Source organism: Cygnus olor, chromosome 17 (genome assembly GCF_009769625.2).
Source record: "Cygnus olor isolate bCygOlo1 chromosome 17, bCygOlo1.pri.v2, whole genome shotgun sequence".
NCBI lineage: Eukaryota > Metazoa > Chordata > Aves > Anseriformes > Anatidae > Cygnus > Cygnus olor.
The window spans coordinates 6,473,677-6,494,963 of record NC_049185.1 but is presented as its reverse complement, the minus strand read 5'-3'; the positions used below and the strand labels follow the sequence as shown (position 1 = coordinate 6,494,963).

The window sequence follows — 21,287 nt, the reverse complement described above, 5'->3', positions numbered from 1 at the left end:
AGCACTTTGTTTGCATAAGATCCATGATTAGCTCAAAATGGGCTAGAGCTCTAGAAGTAGGAATACATCTTAACTCTACTTTGGAAAGATTAGCAAAAGGAAAAAAAATCAAATGTTTAGATCTTCCAAGTACCTAGTGAATCAGATTCAACCCATACCTTAAAAGTTTTTAAGATCAACTAAGAGCTCTGGGCTTTTCTCTCTGGTCTTATTAGAGAGAAAAAAAAACAAAACACATGGGAACCTAAAACAAGACATGACAGCACAAAAATAACAAGTAACTCAACAAAACAATTGAAAGCTTTTATTGTGATACCTCAAGTAGATACAATATAGTGAAACAACAAATGATGTACAGTATTGCTAGGACAAAACAGCAACACAGCCATGTCACCTGTAAAAGAAAGCATTGTAAAGAGTAAGAAACGAGGCACAACTCAACTGCCATTTTTGACTCCTGCTTTAGGCCTTAAACCGTTTGTAACAGTCCTTTCAAAAGAAACCTCTGAAGTGTCTGTTCCTTTTGCAGTGTTTATACTGCTGGTTGGCTTAACATGAGTCTAAATGAAGTACAATAAAGTGTCCAAAAGGTTAACAATAATGTGACAGCTTCTTCCACTCATCATCACTTGTCAAAGAATGGAGATGTGAGAAATTTGGTCTGTGACTCCCCAGGCCACTGATGATGCCATCTGACTGCTGTGATGAGCGTGCAGAAAAAGCTCTTTACAAGCATTATTCAGAGGGAGGCATCAAGTCCGCCAAAAACGGGACTTGGCATCAACGAACTCTTGCACTATCTTGATAGACCAATAAGAAATATGGATGACCATTTGGTTTATGGGTGTAGTGATGACCTTGTCAGCACCTCTGACACCAGATTTTAATTTAAAGAAATTTCATAAATTGTATTCCCTCTCCTCTCCCACAGATTCCTAAAGGCTACAAGCAGGCGGGGCACACCACTCAGGTTGATAATTATACTAGGCCTTGCTAGGGGGAAACTAGACTGAGTTATAACAGACTTCATTAATACAGTTTGCCATTGTATAGTTTACAGCGAACGAGGGAAAATGGCCCTTCTTACTGGTAGATTAATTACTAGATTACTAAGAGCACACAGCAATAGTGTACTCTTAGCTGACGTGTCAGCAATCCCTCACTAATTCTGCAGCTTATTTCACAGCAAGTTTGCAATTAACAGAATTGTAAAGATGGCAGCACTGCTTTTTATTAATCAAAAAGGTTGTTAGAGTGACCAGCCAAAGAGTAGTCCTAGCGTCTGGAAGCAGACTCAGTCCTGGAATACCACTGTTACATCCATTCTTTTGGACCAAGACAGAGAATGTGTGGTCAGATTACCAGAGTCACATTAAATTATGATTAATTACTTTAGGACAGGTGTGGCTTTAGAGGTTCAGAGGAAGAAAGCTTTCAATACATGTACATTTCTGCTAGCAAATTCCTATGCATCCCAATGAACATTTCTTCTAAGCCAGCTCATAGTCAGTTCATTTGGTCCAAGAAAGAGCCAGCAAGAAACAAAGGTTCACAAAAGCTTTTTGTTACAGTTGTAAAAAACAAAATACAAAATAAATGTTAAGACCAACAATAAAAATAACCAGTACAAGTAACAAAAGTGCTCAAGTTGGAGGGGAAGTAAACTTGCCCAGAGCAAACACATACAAACTTTAAATATAATCTTTAATATATTACAAAAATTGGTTAGAGGGAAAATGCTTTAGTAAAATTTTTTTTCAAGTAAGTTTGTTTTTCTTTCAAATGACTGCTGGAGGGTTCAGTGACCAGACTGACCTCTTCACATCAGCCAGCAGCCATCGCTATCTGGATTCTACTTTCACCAAAACCAATAACAAGAATTCTCTACATCTTTACAAGGGGAAAAAATAATAATTGACACTGCCAAGCAACACAGGAAGAAAATTCACCTATTCCCTCAATAGAATGAGCCTAAAGAACTGTTACATGGCAGCATGAAATTGCAATTCTGTATTAGTTCTACTCCTTCTAAGCATCCACTCTTAAAAGACCAAAAAGAATATTGCTTTGTTTGGTTCTCTTAAAAGCCATAAACATCACATATAGATCATTAACTCTTTATGCCAGCAGTCTGAAGCTCTACGTGCTAAGCACTTGATGAAGTCCCAACCTTTGGCATCAAAGTTAATTAAGGTTTTGGTGAAAATGTCCAGTTTAAAATATAAATAATGCACTGAAGAAAGAGGTTGAATTCCTAAGTAAGAATCAGACTATTACAGACAGCATTAACTAAGAGAGAGCCAAACCCCCAATTTGATAGAGAAAAGTCTTTAATACTTTACATATTTTCTTTAATTTCAACTCTCTACTGAAAAGCAGCTATTACTTTTGTCTTCAGTCCAGTGTACTTCTTCAACAAGCCTGTAGCCAGGAAATAAGAAAAGCCCAAAGATACACACACTTTACAGAAGCGTTTTCACAAGTATTACATTACAACTGGACTTTGAAGCCAGCACAAACTGCTGATAGAAGTTTCAGTGCCTTTTTTTTTTTTTTTTGTCAGCAACATACATTACAATGGAGGAAAATAAATCTCAAGAATTCCAGGTCAAAAAGATCAAAAGACAGGCAACACCAAAGCCCATCTTGCATCAATGACATTGTTAAAAACAAGACTTTGAAGCTTGATCTTATTTGTGAACATGACGTGTAAGCCACAAAATCCAGATTGAACACAACTGTACCACCTCAGATCTCTGGACTGAAACCCAACAGCTTTAACTACTTCTCTAATTTTTACATTTTTAATTCATAGGTATAGATCATTACAACATCTGGAATGCAGTTTAGCCAGCCTGCATCAGAGAATGCTTACACATGGGAGAACTCTCTTCTCACTCCTCCTCTCCACAAAGAGACTGGAAAGCTGGTTTTAAAGATCTGTATTGCCCCTACCCATTGGCATAATTTTTTATGCATGACAAAATTTCTAAAGTGCAGTAGAATTCAGAAAGCCTATCAGAGATTCCCAAAAACGTAACAGCAGCAATGGCACCTATGACTAAACTTTGTAGGTGCCATGATATTAGAATTGTTTTTGAAAGAAAATGATTTTGCATTGCAAGGCTTTCATACTGTTCAGTTATAGTACTGATGTAGTGTTAAGGATTTTTTTTCCAAGCATCTTGTCCTCAAGCATTAAATGGATTAAGATACAAAAGGTCTTCAGAGACTGTTTAATTTGAAAATAAAGTTAGCAAATTTATGTAGAGCATTTCGTTCAAAGTTGCTGAGAATGTGCATGCACAAATACCAACAGCTAACATCGTACATACACTTTTTAGATGATTCTCTCATTAACTCATTCCAGTTAAGAAATAGCGGGAAATCAAAAGAGAAGGTAAGTTTCATATAAATTTTTGTTATAAAAATGTACTCGGGGATGATTTAGCCAGCAAACCAATAAACCCCTTCCCCCCCCACCCTCAAATTTTAAAAACTATCTTATTTTATGAAAAACTTACTCAAACTTCCCTTCCCTCTTATTACCCCTCCTTTTTCTATGTGTACTATATTAATTTTCATCTCATAGGCTCTGACCGTTTCTCACAAAAATAAATATTTTTGTTCAAATGTAGCAGAAGCAGAATACCTCAGCAAGCTTCCTTGATATCAACCTCTTTGTCCAGTGCATTAGGACTACACAGTTACATGGAACCAGCCATAAAACTTCACTGATGCACAAGTCCCTGTTACTGGCAAAGGTACAGTACCAAAACTTTTTTTTTGAATACACCGACTAATTTTTTTTTTCCAAAATAGAAGATGTATATATTTTTCTGTCTTTTTATCTTGCAAGCTATACTTTTATAAATTTCTTATCCTGGGAACTCCTTAGGGGATGTGTTGGTCTTAATTGAACATATTCTATAGCATTATTAATTTAAAATCCTTCTCGGGTATTTCATTAAGATATCACCTCTAGCATAACTCATCCTAACAACTTAAGATCTGCTAATTTCAGTCAGTGCAACTGAAATATTTTTAAACTGAGCACTGTACCTTTAACCAATTCACCTACAAGATGTACACAGGTTGTGGTACACTCAAATTTAAAAGAGAAAATAACAACTACAATACTGCATCCCCTTCACTGCCAAATACGTCCGAAATTGCTACATATAGGAAAGCACCCCATCCCATACATTCTTTCAGACTGCTCAGATATAGAACTTCTACAGGATTGGAGTGTAGGTGTTTAGGCAAGAAGCATGCACAGCGGAAGGTAGCATTAAAGGCATAGGTCAGAGATAGATGCTAACCAGTAAAATCCATTTTCAATTAGTGAACTCTAGTTTCTCTAGTTTGAGAGAGTTTAGAAAAAGGTCATCCAAAATGTTCCAAAACAACTGTTCACACAATAATACACATACAAAAAGAGGGAACTTACACAAGGAGAAAAGGCAAACATGGCCTGAAATAGCCACTTACACTACACTACTCATTTGTGAGGTTTCAGAGTTCAGTGATATTCTCAGGGCCACTCTAGCCAAGCTCTTCCTTTACTTTGCGTTAGTCTTTGTAAAGCATGTTCCAAAGAGTATTGTCCAAACAGAAGGAAAAAGGTTATGATTCACTCCCAGCCATTGTCTTTTATCATGTGGGCAAGTTCAATGATAAATTTTCCTTCTTTGTATTTCTGACTGCTCTCAAAAGCGTGTTCCTGGAAGAGAAAAAATCAAGAAATACGTTGGGGAAGTAAAGTATTTTAAACATCAACCTTACATTGAAATGACAAATTAGAGGCATTAACATTTATATTTTTGAAGTTGTTCGTGTTCTCTCTCTGTGTATTCTCTCTTTCCTGGATGAGCTAAAAGTTTTCTAATGGATGATGATTTTGGTCTCTGAACTGCCTATATGTAGTCCCCAATACCAAACAAAATCATAAATGCATTAAATATAGGATTCACCTAAATATTTTTTGTAACTATCCCAGACAGTCTTTAGAGTGCCTAACAACATACAGTATTTAAAGAAAGAGCCATGTTTTTTTTTGAAAACCAGCATTAAAATTGATACACTCCTGATTCAAGGTCTAATATCAGATTTTTTTATGTACTACTATGCAGTTGCCGGGGCCAAACCACTAAAGAAATTCTGATCTCAGTTTTATTTCTTGCTCTTCTTTTGTATTTATTTCTAGACATAACTGTATGTCTTAAAGTCACAATGTGAAGTTAATAGTTGGCACACCAGAAAATATACTGAATCAATAGAAATCCTACATACACCACCGAGAATATAAATGTCAATCACACAGCACAGTTGCAAGCATTACAGATAACCATGCAAGTGCACAGACTACTTTTCAAACATCAGAATCTACTTCACAGTAGTAGCAGGCAGTGAAAACATGCTCAGTACCATTCATCATACTTCTTTTTTTTGCTATATGAGGCAACTTTTGAAACCAAGAAAATTAAGACCCATTTTGTGAATGTCTTACATCTGGTTTAGTGTATGTGGTTGGTAATGTTGGAAAAAGATACTACAGAAGTATTAGCTATAATAGCATCTATGCCTCATGCTAACTTTGCTGTCTTCAAAATAAAATTATTAACTGCTACAACGCTCCAGCAGATATAAGAAAGCAAAACATTACTGCCTGATGCATGCAAAAGAACTAGAGCTAACATCAACTAAACCATCACTAACACTGAGCCTACTCAAATAGCTGTACTTCAGCATATAAACACTTATCAAAAATGTAAATATATTGCTTACATATTTCCATCCAAGAGTGGTTTTACAGTTTTCACAATAGATATCTGCCACAGCATGTAAACCTGTCAGAAGAACTCTCTCCTCTGCTGGACCACAGCCCACATTTACCCTGGGAGAAGGGGAAGAGAGAGAGAAATGACTCTACAATTAACTGCATGAGACTGCTTTCTTTCTTACCTGCCACCCACCTTTACTCCAGAACACACACAAAAAATTAAAAAATCAAATATAGGTGCCGAACTTATACACTGCAGTAAAAGTAACTTATTTTGTTACACTTAGCTGAAGGATGGAAGAAAAAAGGGGGGTAATTTTTGTTTTTCAAGTTACTAAGACTATACATCACGCTGTTGGTTATGCCCACTTGCTCCCACCAAAGACACACTAAGTAGTTAAACTTTCAGAGAACAGAACACTAAGCAGTAACTGGAAGCCTCTTCAGTTTTGGGCTTTTCTTCAAAAACAATTTGTGACCTCTACATGTCTGTACCAGTACATCAGCACCAAAAGCTGAATTTAGAACCAACTCCAAAATAGCAGTAAGGAAAAAGCCTCGTAAACATTTCTTTGCTACAGAGCAGCAGACTAAGCCATGATGAACAAACAGCAAGATAAAAACAAATTATCCCATAAAGTACTGCATCAAAATATTTTCTTCATGAATAAGAATCTATGCAGAAAAGATCAGGCAAGGTTAAATGATGATTTTAGACAGTGTTACAGAAGGACAAAATTTTGCAATTTTTGCTCTTTTATTACCAGTTTCTTAGTACTGCAATTACACTGGAAGTCCCAAGTCTCCATTGAACAACTACACATAAAATGAATTTCAAGGATCTGCAATCAAATCCTTTGCAGTTATAGTTCCATTATCCTGGTCTAAAATAGACCAAGACACTTAACTTCATTTCTTTTTCCAAAAATGCTGCAACACAATCAACTGCTGTAAAAATAAAGACAAGAATTCAATCTTGTGTATAAGCTTAAAATGCATCCCCTAGCAAATTCAAAGAACGAGCCTTATATTATGGCAAGGGCGTGCTTAAAATTCCAAAATTGCATAAGGGTCTTTTGCATCTAGCAGGGTTGCAATATTCAAGGTCACTTAAGATGTACTGAGGATACTGGTACACTAACATGTAAATGTATCTAACTATCACATGGAAAAATTCTCCTTTAGACTACAGCAAAGTTGTCTAAAGCAAACTTACAGTCATGAAATGCTTTTGACTTCTGTAATACCTCAGGGTGGCAACTTTTGCTCAAGATAGTTAGCATTACATACAGAAAAGGAATTTTTCATTAACACCCTCCCCTAAACTTTCAGCCATTAGCAGGATTACTTAAAATATAGTAAACTAATATCTGTGTGTGGGTACTTAAAAAAATCATCTCAGTGGCTCTTTAATAACTATTGCTGGCGAGTAAAAACAATGCTAAAAGAAGAGGTCAAAGTGCCTTACACAAATTTCTACTGAATTCTGCTTACGGAGCATACCAAAAAATTACACTCTTAGGTAGTGTGCAAAACCGTAGTAAGATACTTACACAGAATTAAAGAGGTAGGCTCGTCCCTGGCTTCCCTGGAAGGACTGCATTTCAAAAAAAAAAAAAAAAGAGAAAAGATTGCACTTATTAAAAACAACAAAAAATAGTTAAATAATGGTGCATCAACAAGTATATAAACTTAATACAATAAATTATTTAGAACAAATTACAGTAAGTCAAACATTTACATAAATTCTTTATTGTAAGGCCTCTTCTGCACCCAAGTTTTCACCCACTTCAGATTTTAGCAACTGTCTTATGTATTGTTCAAAATGAGGCCCATAATGCAAACAAAGCATACTCATAACTTGTCCCTCTCCAACATACCAATTCTCATTTTCCTAGATATCCTTCATACTAAGTAAAACAGTCTGCACTTAACTCGAAAGGAATTATTTCGAACTCCTTTCTCCTCTTCTGCTACACCCAAAAGATGATTTATTTCATTTTGTCATTTTATGTAAGACCAATACAATTCTGGATCATGCATAAAACCTTAACTCTCTATTCAGGAAACACGTGAAAAAATGTATAAGCTTTGCTTTATACTAATAAACTGTTAATCACCAACTGTTACCACCATGTGCTTTTATCTCTCTCACATTCTTGTTAGATTGTGGACAAAAGATGACTTAAAACGTTCTTGCCTGGGTCTAAGTTGATGTATTACTTCAGAGCAGTAGCACATTTTGAAGTAAAATCCCTAATTAACCACACTTACCAGGGGTTGGGTTGGTTTGCAGAGCTGTTTCAGTGCATGTGAACTACATCTTTGTTCCTTCTGTACCAGACTAAACCAGAAGCTCTTCTACTGTGCACTCTGCAAATGCTAATAAAGATACAGAGGCCGGTACCCATTACCAGATAGCCCTGAGCTACAAGCATGCCTGCAGAACTTGTAAGCAGACTAGACACAAGCATAGGTAAAATATTCAAATCTTACCTAACACATCACTGTTTTATCTGTTGATTTGTTCCTTCTGTATTAAATTACTTGAAAATTTAGACATAGCAATAATTTCCCAAAGAATATCACACTAGAGATTGTCTTTCTTTCTGCAGTACTGAGCTCCATTAAAAAGATCTCTAAACCTTCTTCCTTATTTTTTTTCCCCACAACTTTCCTTACCTAACCTACTTTCAGTGAAAGTTAGTCATTTTCGCCACATTTGTTCTCAAATGTTTTAAGAATCCTTTAAGTTCTAGTATTGAAGATCAAAGACCAACTTTTCTGAAAGCTGCATTAGACCAACATGGAAGATTTTTGCAAAGAAAATCTCAGCTTAAATATTTTTGAATGCTTTCTTTGGAATGGTTTTAGCAACATTAGGCATGAAAAGTTATAGCAACGTTAGGCATGAAAACATAGGCAGAGGGCCCTTCCTGCAATGGATGCTTCTTCTGGCATGTATTTATAGTTATATAATCAGAAGTCACTTGATGCCAAAACAGATACTGTGCCAGTCTAATGATTAGCAATGGAACATCAATACCGGTAATACAGAATCACAGAATCATTAAGGTTGGAAAAGACCTTCAAGATATCTGGTCCAACCATCACCCTACTACCAACATCACCCACTAAAACATGTCCCTAAGCACCACAACCAACCTTTCCTTGAACACCCTCAGGGACAGTGACTCCACCACTTCCCTGGGCAACCCGTCCCAATGCCTGACTGCTCTTTCTGAAAAATGTCTCCTAATTTCCAACGTGGACCTCCCCTGGCACAACTTGAGGCCATTCCCTCTAGTCCTATCACTAGTTACCTGTGAGAAGAGGCCGACCCCCAGCTCCCCACTGCTTCCTTTTGGGTAGTTGCAGAGGGCAATGAGGTCTGCCATGAGCCTCCTCTTTCCAGACTAAACACCCCGAGTGCCCTCAACTGCTCCTCATGGGGCTTGTGTTCCAGACCCAATATATTAACTACTTAGAACAGTTTGCAAAAAAAAGTGTAAAAGGAAAACATGTACATAAATGAACACTTTTTGATCAGCAATAACCAGATTATATATAGCACCAAAGAATTTTAAAAGAAATCCACAACTCTGGACTTCTGTGCACAGCACTAGTTGCAGCGTAGTTGTATACAGTGCTTAGCTAATCTCACCTTAATATGAGAAGTTCTACTGGGCAGCCTATAGCGTTAACATTTATGTTTTATTTTAGCAACAATTTAAATAATTAATAAATGGAGATTTTAATTTAGATGAAGTAAAACAATTCCATTTTCCACGACAAAAGAAAAAGTACACTCTCCATTACCCAGAACTGCAAGTCTTATTTTTCACAAAGTGAGGAAAAAAGAAGGTTATTTAGTATGGTGAAAGCTAAAATTTCAAATACTAATGACACTGAGAGGCGAGACTCAGTTGAATGCAGTCTGAACAGCTCTGCCAGAAAGTAATCCTTACACCTCCCTTAAAAAACAAAACAATAAACAAACAAGCAAACAAGCACTACTAGTTCATTTATCCTGAGAAACTTCAGACTAACTTCTGTTAGCAGACACTGGTTGATTCATTCGATACAATCTTTCTCACCTGCAAACATGTTTAGAGGCTAAATTCAGTATTTACATGCCATGAGTGCTTTGTTGCCCAGCTGGGAAGAGTGAGTTCCTCCACATTTACACCACTCACAGATAACTTGAGAGCAACCTGTGACAACTTGCACTGCTGTGCTCTACAGAATTTGCATCTTGTCATTTCAGTGACGTTTTCCCTTAGAATCAGTGTCAAACCACATCAACATGTCACTGTGCAGTCAAAGTCTGCAATCCATCCATGCACAACTTTTATACACAGGACTGAAGTAAAAGCAATGCAAGGATATCAATCCTTAAATTCCTGGGCTTTTGGCTTGTCTAATGAACTTCTTAACTTGTCAGAGCTTGGCTGCCATACTTTCCCTGCTTACATGAATAGCTAAGGAGTTTGTTTTTCCAAAAAACTGTACTCAAAACCCACAACAAGGTATACATCTGTCGCATACCCATTGTCTTGACCAGGGAGTGTTGATTAACACATACGGCACTCATCTACTAACAGGTATAAAAAAGGTTTACTAACAGAGTTGTACTTCCTGATGCATCCTATTAGCAGAACTAAAGGGAGAACAACTCACTGTGCCACCTGAACTGCTTGCTAAGCTTGTAACTTGGCTATGAACAGAGTATTTTGCATAACCAGACAAAAATTTAATACTGAACAAACATTTGGTTTTACCTGCACTGAGTTTCTCACACCCTGCGCTGCATGATTCAGTTACACTGATATGAATTTTAAGAGACTGACAGGTTAAACGCCTCGTGCGTCAACTCCTCCAAGGAAATGAAAGAGAAGAGCACGTTAAATGGCAAGGACGAACAGGCATAACTGTTCAAACCAGTCTCCAGACAAACTGCTCCTCTGCAGAATAAACATCACCTATGCAAATGCAAACTTTTACTTCATAAGATTTGTTCAGCACTTCCCAGACTGCTAGCACTACACATAAATCATAACTAAACCAGAATGTTCTATTTCTGAGTCTGAAACGTGTCTTATCCACTAGAGAGGAATTAGAAGATAGTGACCAAGCATTAGCAAGTGTGACCAAGTGTCATCAGTAATGACTCAGAGCAAACGGAATTTTTAATTAGGAGCTGAGCAATTTACCAGTTCAACCAAAACTCTCAGTTAAAAAAACTTGCTTTAAGTCTGCTTTTTGATGGTCCTCAATTAACAACCTTGTATTGATTTATGAGTTAACTTCTTCCCTAGAAAATTCACATCTCTGACTGACTGCCTAGTTCTACAGGCAGCAGATCTATAAGATCCATAACTTCTTCTTATTCCACCTTAGCTGAAAGTATCTAGAATGTCTAATATCGTAACCAAAATTGCTTAACTGTGCCTAGGAATTAAACTAAGGTGGACTATAACAATAGTTTGGTATTATTATAATTTCAAGTCATCTGACAGAACTTTATTATCAATAAATGTTATAGTAAAGAAGCTTTAGAAATATTTCACTTGCACACTAGCACATACTCATGGAATTAGATATGAACTACGCTTCTAAGTTAAACAGTAATTAGCTCTAATACCAGGATTAGCTGTTTTGCCCAGGAGAAAAGGAAGTACCAGTTAAACAGAACACGTATTTACTGCTCTAAGGCATACCTAAGAGCATGGATGGGGGAAGGGAAGCTACTGAAGAGCTGAACATGTAATTAAATATTCCTCACAGGCAGGATTAATTAGATGCTCCACAGAAAACATCTAGAGAAACTACTAACTTAGCATGTATTAAAGGCATGGCAGGCATTAGCATAAGCCGGTTAGAATGGCATTATCAGTACCTTCCTTAAGGACAACTTGCAAGCGACTCCTAACACCGAAAAGGAGTTTTAAAGAACAGCAATGAATGGAGTCCACAGGGGGTCTTGTTTGTTTGTTTGTTTCATTTGCTCATTTCCTGTCATTTGCTAGAGTTCTCCTTACAAGGGAAGATGGATCAACCTCAGTTAGTATTATGAGCATACATGCAATTCAAAGAAATATTACTCAGTAATTGAGAAGACTGTACCTCTTGGAGGTAGGATTCTTAAGGTAAACCAGAAATATGTAAGTGCTCTGATGTCTGAAATTATAATCTCAGTATCATGCACCAGAGACTGTAATAATCTCTTGCCTCTTCAAGATTTGCAAAATAAATTCAGAAAACAATGCAACACAAGCTACAGATGAAAAAATTTTGGGGAAAAAAAGTTGTTTCATTTGCTATTTCTCTCACATCCAACTCTGTGATACTGTCAACAAGAGCAGCTGTTCAGCTGCTTTCTAGGCAAGTCCTGGATGATTGATTACATTACAAATCAGTATTTTTAAACGTTTTGAAAATACATTTCCATTTCATTGTTTAATGATTTTAATAAACAATAGATAAGGTTGCTGTCTAATTTTATAGACAGCAAACTTAAATCCACCCCAAAAACTGCATTCCCAAAGATTTGGCAAATGATAATTTCAGAAGTGAAGGCTTTGTCAGGCAAGTTATCTGGAGTTATACAGCATCTTGAATTTATTTCAGAAATAATTATGTCAAAACACCTGTAGAGCAGAACACTTCCCTTGCACACCCTCCAGCTCTTCTAAGCCCTCAAATCTATTCTTGGACATTTTCCAAAGACTACTTCTCTTCCAAAAAAATAGATTCTTTTATCAAAAGACAGAATCCAAAAAAAAAAAAAAAGCCTCTTATAGAAAAAAATCACCTGAGTATTTGAGAAATTAGACCCATTTTCAGACTTTTCAGCAGGGAACAAAAACAGCCTTCAAGCACGTGACAGGCCCACCTATCTTTCCAATTACTCCTTACATCATGTACAAAGATTACCAAATTGAATCAAGCTAAGAGCAGCACATTCACTTAAAGATAATAAACCTTTAAAAAAATCCTCTTGAACTCATCAATTTAACAACAGTGGAGACAAAAACAGAGATTACTAAATAAGGCTGAAGTTGTTTTGGTATCTACTTAAGCTGAAGACTTTTCCTTCTTATCGATAATACCACAGCAGACATACCCGATGAATGCCTTGGAGAACTGAATTTAATCACTAAGATTGTTTTTTTTTTTTACCCAGGAGGTACAAAGATTTCCCAGTGAAGTCAATGAAAGCTACATATATATATATATATATATATATATATATATATATATACACACCTTTATGTAGAACTTGCTCTTGAAAATATTGACCCATGTAGCCTTGTCTTTGACTTCATATGACTGTTCCACCCCTGGGCTAGGTATGCTTTGCAATGAATGGAACAGAAGAAAGTGACAGTATTTATACAGGCACCCATATAAAGTAATGCAGACTTTCTTCCATTGCCAGCATTAAGGCATATTATAAGATAAGCCAACAGTCTTTCAAGCAGGTTAACTTTGAGTAACAAAGTATTATCCACTGCAATTTATCTATAGGTTCTAAAGTCTCTACCAGGTATTTGTATCTCTTCAAAATTTGTTGGACCTTGTCTGAATTTTGAAATTATTACAACTTAGCAGATACAAGTCCTTCTCAAGTGTTTTAGAACCTACATTCAAGTAACACGTTGCCTCCTAGAAAAATTAACTACTGCTACTAACCACTGTGCATTCTCTATCATTTACAAACATCACAAAAAAGACTTTGAAAAAATACATTTTAGAATTGCTTTAAAAGCAGCATACATTTATCATTTCGTGGAGGCCACAAAAGTGGCAACCTCTCCCAGACTTCAGAGTCTGCTAGAAGCTTTCCCTTAAAACTTATGTTTTTGGGTTTGTTTTTAATATATTTTTTTTTCTATTTCTGTGCTATTTGAATATCTCAAATCCAAGAAGTGCCTCTTACGGCATCAATTTTTTGTCTTCCTCTTTTCTGAGGTCTGTGGTTGCTGGCTGATAAAGAGGCTACCTCTCCTGTGTTTGGGTGCAGTCATAACAGGATACACATCTAAAAAACATTCATTTACTTCTTTTATAAAAGGAAAAGCTGTATGTCCTTCCCTGACCTCAGAATCTCCTCCCATGTAGAGATTAACATATTCCTTGTGAAAATCTAAAAAAAAAAAAACAACTCAATGTTTAACATTCACTCTAAAGTCTTTGCTAAAGGAGCAAAAAACCCCAAAACTTAGCATACTTATGTTAAAAATGTAAATAAGTAGCGTCTAACAGGCACTTACATCCACTTATTTGTTCTATTATTATGCAATCCTCCAAACCAGCATTTTTCCCCAAGGTGACAGGGGTTATAAATTATGACAACTGCTGTGTGTGCACATGTGTTTAGCTGCACAGACTACTGTTTTTCAACACCTCTGCTGGTGACCACTTCCTGGTTTGGGACTCCTGTTTTCTGCTAGCCTTCCCCTTTCCCAAGTTACCCCCTTAGACGCAAAAGGCAGAAGGTTATGGAGTAAAAATATCTAGAAGTGTATGCCCTAATCACTACCATCCATGTGGATTTCAACACATTTTCAGCCCTTTCATAGATGTAAAGAAAAACAAAACTACAGATTAATTCAATTATACCGGTTCCACATTTTTATACTGTCCTAGTAGTTTGCCTTCTTACTTCTAAGCTATTGCTAATGCTCTTGGTTGCCATTTTACCATCAGCAAGGGCACAATAAAATAAAATAGACCTTCCTGATTAACTTTAAGGCAAGAAGAACCTGCTGCTCAAACAGAAAAGAAATCAGATGAAAAGGTGAATTGTGTATGCTGCCATCCTTGTCATACATTTGGCATCAACAGCTCTCAGAAGGAAGAGAATTCCAAATCTGTACTGAAGTCTGATATTTTGAGGCACAGAATCAAAGGGACAATTGACAGAAATATGTAGTGCTCTCTGCCTTTCCATGACAGACCAACACCACTCATGCCATAGCACAGCTTGTCTTCTCATCTTGAAGTTGAAAACAGTTCAGTATCAGGTGTAACAAATGTTTATACTCTAAAGCACATTTGAAATCTAGATGTAGCTGTTTTAATTTAAGAATGAACCATGCACTTTGGCTTTTTTCCCCCTGACCATGCAGAAAAAAGAAAGCAGGAAACAACCACAACAAAGTGGTTATAGCTAGATAACAAGTAGCAGTTGCCTTTATTTGCTGCAGAACAGCTATGACAGTAGGGTTCTGGAGTAAGACTACTTTAGTAAGTATTTTGGAAAAATAGCAAGAATCTGTAGCTAAAAACTCTATTTACTGAATGTTTCCCAGAGTTTCAGCTTTAAGCTAGGCTCTTGAAGTGAGGCAGGGAAGAAAGAAAATAATCAGGTTGAACAGTCCAGTTCTCTGCTTCATCAATAAACCCACAACAGCACAGGAATACAGCATAGAAAATAAGCAGAAGATTTACACCTCCTTCTTCCCCAGACCACTTCAAAGTATGATCTAGGGGGCAATAACAGTCAATGCTCTTTTAAATCCAAAGGAGCAAAGCACTGGAGAAGTGTTCTAGGGGTTTCAGTATTTGACTACTACTCATTAGCATGAGCATAAACAATGTGTAAGAACTCAAAAGCACAATTTTCATTTAATTTTAGATTGTGTACAATTAATGTGTTATACTTTAGGCTGCTTTAAGTGTTTTTGCTGCAGCTGGGTAGTCAGTATGGTAAACAGTATTCCATAGATTGTTAGAATAAATTGCTACCTTAATCATAACATGCATCAGTAAGAGCACTTCATGGAATATACAGTTTAGAATCTGTTAGTCTTCTTACAGTTCCAAGAGGAATTTCTACGCATTCTCTAGCGTATTTCTTACATGTATTTTCCAGGTTAACCTGTGTTTTCTTTTAAAAGAAATCCACTTTTGTGTCTTCCCCACCTCCTCCTTGTACATCACTAGTTAGTTTTATTATCCAAGTCTATCTTTACTACTTCACATTTGTTTCTATCAGAAGAACTTCTTGAAAGTAGGAAAAGATGCAAGTTAGCCTTACAGGAAGGTGTTGGTTTTTTTTCAAACCTATGTTCCAAATACAAGTACAATAGATCAGAATAGTTTTTATTTTACAAACATACAAAATAGATACCTGACATTTAATGTATTTCTCAGTCTCACAAACTTAGAGAAAATATGGACAAGAAATCTTAAATCCACAGAATGTAGGCCAGCTGTCAAATAAGCATATTATCAACATACAAATACAGAAATTTATAAGTCCTCACTGAAAGTTATGATTAAGATAGGATTAAGTTAAAATCCACATCTAAAACCCTTTCAACCTAATTAGAAGCAAATTACAATATTTGTGTTTACTAGATTTTTATAAAAATTTCAAACATTTAAAAAGTGTAATATGAGCATGTGATTTACTTTAAGATCACTTTCAACATTCTTCTGAGCAAAACTCCCAAGACCTCAGAGAAGAGCAGCCTTACAATTGCCACAGTGTTAACTGTGGCAATTTTGTCAGCTTCCAAAAAAAAAAATCTAAGTCCACTAAAAGAAGAGCTTCCTGTAAGTGTGTGTGATTAGGCTGCATTTTCTCAATGAATTTCTCTCTCAAGATACACAGCTAGTTCCTGTATGCACCTACAACCTGAAGTTCAAGAAATATGTAATCCCTTCCTACTAGTTTTTGGCCCAGGACACATGGTAAACGAAGCTGTGTAGACTGCTTGTAGTTTACAATCAAGTGTTGCCAAGATGATCCCTTTTACTCAAACTCTAAGTCAAAATGGAAACAATTCAAATGCATTCATATTACTATCTGCATGTTCCTCTTGGTTTTTGTTGACCTTAAAAAGAAACAAGAACAATCACTATGGAGAAGACAAGGAACTTTTTTCCATTTATTACAAGACAAACAAGTCTTCCCTCATATCATTTTAGATATGCCCCATACATGCACTAAGTTGAGGGAAAGAGTTGTTAGGGGAATAAAGCAAAGGCAGAGCAGAAGAATAAGCAAGCAATACAGAATAGCCAAAAAACAGTCACCAATTTTACTATGAGTCAATATTTCTTGGTATCTAGGTAAAGATTTAAATGGTTGGAAACAAGAAAAAAAATGTATTGAGAAAGTACAGTATTTCCTCATAGCCCTTTAGAGGATAAGTGAGCAAGCATACTTTCCCTCCACTCAAAGAAAACCTCAGTTGAGAAGTGGCAGCTTTCTCACCCTCATCTCTTCAGCACTCAAGAGCACCTTAGTGCTGTTGCTGAAAGCACAAGCAGACAGTAACAGAAAAACAGTTAAAGGCACTAAAAAATTTTATTCAGCAGAACGGCTAATATAAGGAACTTTGTATTAAAGAGGTTTGAAAAGCAGCTGTTCCCCACCACCACACCATTAAGAGCAAATTCCTCAGGAACTTATTCTGAAGCAAAGAATTAGCCAGCTTGTTAAGTATTTACCCCAAACTTTTTTTTTCCCCATGCATTTTTTTCCCATGCATTTCACACACCACAGATCTTTGTTTCTTTCAGCAACAGGTAAGGGTAGGCATAGACTGTTTCAGTGATCCACACATCCTCTAAGTTTAGACAGAGAACCATTTTGTACATCTCAGACTTATCACATTCTTTAGGGACTGGTACACAGCAAAGGGATGTGTATTTACAGATTCTGTAACATCAGTGGAGAATTCTGGAAACAGCCAGTTTTGTGACTTTCAATCAAATAGTCAAAAATAACCTTTACCTGGAATAACCATAACTAGAATAGTTCCCCCCTCCTGAGATACATGTTTTCTTTCATTAGTTCTCCTTATCTGATTTTGAGATATGGCATCTCACAAATACCTACCTGACAATAGATGGAGGTTGCAAACATGGGAAATATTATATCAGTCTTTATGCCACACTTAGAAGTTTTCAGAATATATCTAGTCCTCATTATGCAATGCCTATGACCCAAGAGTGAACCCAGGAAAGACGCTTTGAAGTATGCATTGGATTTGCATCCCTTATCTACTGGGAGCACTGATGCAATGATAACCATTTTGGTTAAGAAATAATTCATGAGGTCTCTAAACAAACCACTTGCCTTGGAGATCAATTCATCATGATTGGCTAGATGGGCTCTGCAGTGGATACAGCTGTAGGTTCGGTGACAGTTCGGCAGGTAAGCCTGGAACGTTTTTGATTTTGTCATTTTTACCATCTCTGCTGGTGGCTCCTCACTCAGCTCAGGGCTGGCACTTGAAGAATTACAACTTTGCTGAACTCGCTGACAAAAGAAACACTGGAATATGCAAGCAAAAGCCGTTGTTGTTCTGGAGTGTGTGTGGCACTTTCCACACAAATGACAGAAGAGAAACAGTCACAACCTGTAGGTGAGAAGAACAGAAAAATTAACAGCTTTACAAGGCCACAATAAACTTGTTATTCAATCTTAGACACAAAATGAGGTGTTATACAGAGCAAATGTCTGGCTGTACTACAGTACACTTGTTTCCGTAAAGCCCCTCAAGTTCCATTTGACACAGCAACAAGCAGTTTCTGTTCTACTAGTGGCTTCTACTAGAAACGTGATCAAATGAAAGAAGAGATTCAAATGTTTCTCCGTGAAAATCACTGTCCACAATATATCAGGTATACTGTATGAAATGCATGCAGAAGTTACAGCAGAAAGGCAGGGGACTAGAGAATTATTTGTCTTTGACACTCCAGTGGTCAGTTCCAATACAACACGTGACAAGGCATCTTAGAAAAGACTTGCTATGACCAACAATAAACATACAACAGGTATTTACACTGCAGCTTTCAGCTATATCATATCTGACTTGAGTCGAATACCAAGTAAGGTGCTGCCACCCTTGCTAGAGAGGCTGTGTATCCTCCTCTTTCAGGCTCAGAGGAATTATGCCTTTAGGCAAAAACCTTTTGACTACTGCCCTGATCAAAACTAATTAGATACTTCCTTACTCTACCAAAATAATTTTAATGGATGCTGCAGAAACCAGTCAGATAGTAAAAGCTAAATTCTACACAGAGAGTACACAACTGCTTTCTTAATCCCCAGACTGCCTTTAAGAAAGGCTACTCGCACAAACAGAGAAGGTCAGACCTTCCTGCTATGCTGAAAAGCAAGCTTTTGTTTCCCTAAAAATTATGTAGTCTAAATATTCAGAGCAACATTTATTGATCTGCCAAAGGCCATCAGCTACCACACTGCGTGTCAGGCTAGTGAGCAGTCCAAACACGAACACTGCACAGCCACTTATGCCATCAGCCATCAGGTGACAGATGGAGTAGGTCAATAGCACAAGCATAGAAACAAGAGCCAATATAAAGAATTTACACTATCTTGATCCAGCTATTCAAACAAGCATGCAAAATACTTATCACAGTTGTAAACCGTGTGCAGTGCAGCAGTTAACCACTACTCTAGCAGTAGGACACTAGTAACACAAACAAAGATAATGAAAGCCACATAAATTAAGAACTGTTTATGGGAAGTAGTCTTTGTGCTTCTAAAGAAGTCTTGAGAAAGCAATCTGTTCAGTAGGCTGCGCACAAGAGGACTACAGCAAGATCTGACGGGTTTTTTGTTTGAATCTCTAGCTTATAATAGTAAAAGTGGAAGACTTGAAAACTGAAGGACTTGCCACAAAAAAATTCTTACAGAAAGGTTGTACAGGCAGAGGTAAGCCACATAAACAAGACATGGAGCAGAACACGAGCAACACAAAAAGTAAAGCAGCAACAGGAACTAGCTGCCAAGCAAAGCATGTATCTACAAGTCAGACAGACATTTCCAAGTCACTGGGAAGAAAAATACAGATTTTACATTTCATGTGTTTGAAATATTAACCACATTAGCATGAAGAGCCAAACTTATTTCTTTAAATGACTGTATTAATAATTATTGCATTATCTTGGGAAAACGGATATATAATTAGAACTGCAAGGGAAAGAGCAATTACAGAAAACGGCTTGCTTTTGTATAACACCTAGATATTAAGCCGCATTTATTACAGGTAATAAATACGGGGAAGAAATAAACGTGGGGGAAGGAGGCAACGTGCAGAAATACAACCCTGGAAGATACGCATGAAGAGGCCCCCCTTTTAAGCCCCCTGTTTGTACTCCCGCTTTTAGGAAGAGGTGCAGTTCGGGTTCACAGAAACACAAAGCGAACAGGTTGATATACACGACAAAGCTTTGGCTTTAGGTCACAGCCTGCCTGTCAGCAGCAGAACCGCGGGGTCGGGGCGCGCAGGAGCCGAGCGCCCAGCCGGGCCCCCACCCGCCGGCCCGGGGCGAGCAGCAGCCGCGGGGGGCGCGCCGCGACGTCACACGGGGGCGGGGCTCAGTGTGACAGTGGGCGGGGCCAGCCCGCCGGTGGGCGTGCCCGGCCCCGCCCCGCGCGGCTCCCGGATGTGTAAACAAACACCGAGCGTGGCGGGGGGGCGGCGCGGAGCCCCGGGCGGGGGGGGGGGGGGGGCAGGCGGCGGGCAGCCGGGCTCTCCCCGCAGAAGGTGCAGCGGGGCGGCGCCGCGCTGGCTGCAGGAGCCCCCGGAGCCGTTACTGTCACCGTTCCACTGCCCCGGCAGGGAGCGCTAGGGACGGGGCCGGGCTACCGGAGCCCCGGGGGAAAGGCACCGGCGGGGCCGGACGCTGCTATTCCCGGTCGGGGGAGATCGGGGCGCTGAGGGCCGGGCCCTCCCCTCCCTCCCTCCCTCCCTGCCCAGCGGCTCCAGCTGGCTCCGTGCCCGCGGGCACCCCCGGCCCCGCTGCTCCCGACCCCCCCCCCCCGTTATGTAAGGGGCCGCCCCCCGCCCAGCGCCGGGCGGGCTGCAGGCAGGCAGCGCTGCCGTCACTTCCAGGCGCTATAAATAGCGGCCGAGCCCTCCTCCTTCTCCAGCCAACTTGCCCCGGCGGCCCCCCCTCCCCCCCTCCCATCTAGCCCCACGCACAGACAGGAAACCGCGGCCCCCACGGCCGGGGGCGCCGCGCGCGGCCGTCAGAAACAAATAAAATAAAGTAAATAATAAAAAAAAAAGAGGGAGAGGGGCCGGGCGCCCGCCCGCTCTCGGTACTCACCGCTGCGCCCTGCCGGCTCCGCTCCCCAGCCGGGACCGCGAGCAGCAGCCCCGGGCCCCTTCCCCTCAGGCGGGGTGGCGGTGGCGGAGCAGCCGGTGGGGGGGGCGGGTCAGCACCGTCCAGCGGGCACCGAACGGGCACCGAACAACAAAGCGGGGCGACTGCGTGCGCGACGGGGAAACCGGGGGGGCATCAGCGGGGCCAGGAGCCGGGCGCGGGTCTCCTTGCCTGAGGGCCGAGGCCCGGCCGAGGCATGGTGCCCGGGGCCGCTCCGCGCCCGCCGCCGCCTTTGTTGTGTTTCCCCCGGCCCGGGGGCGCAGCGGCCGTTAAACGCGCTCCCACCGCCGCCGCCAGCCAATCACCGCGCGCGCGCGCGCGCCCTCGCGCCCGCCCCGCCCCCTGAAGG

General features: G+C 39.3%; 1 protein-coding gene across 1 annotated transcript; it reads right to left on the bottom strand.

Annotated features, from left to right (window-relative positions):
* Positions 1-282: 282 nt before the first annotated feature.
* YPEL1 (yippee like 1) lies at positions 283-21,282 on the bottom strand. The gene is made up of 5 exons (XM_040577750.1): positions 20,882-21,282; positions 17,880-18,162; positions 7,336-7,379; positions 5,788-5,896; positions 283-4,723 (listed from the first exon to the last, which is right to left on the bottom strand). The coding sequence occupies exons 2-5, from the start codon at positions 17,994-17,996 to the stop codon at positions 4,634-4,636; spliced, it is 360 nt and encodes a 119-aa protein (XP_040433684.1). The 5' UTR covers positions 17,997-18,162; positions 20,882-21,282; the 3' UTR covers positions 283-4,633.
* Positions 21,283-21,287: the final 5 nt, after the last annotated feature.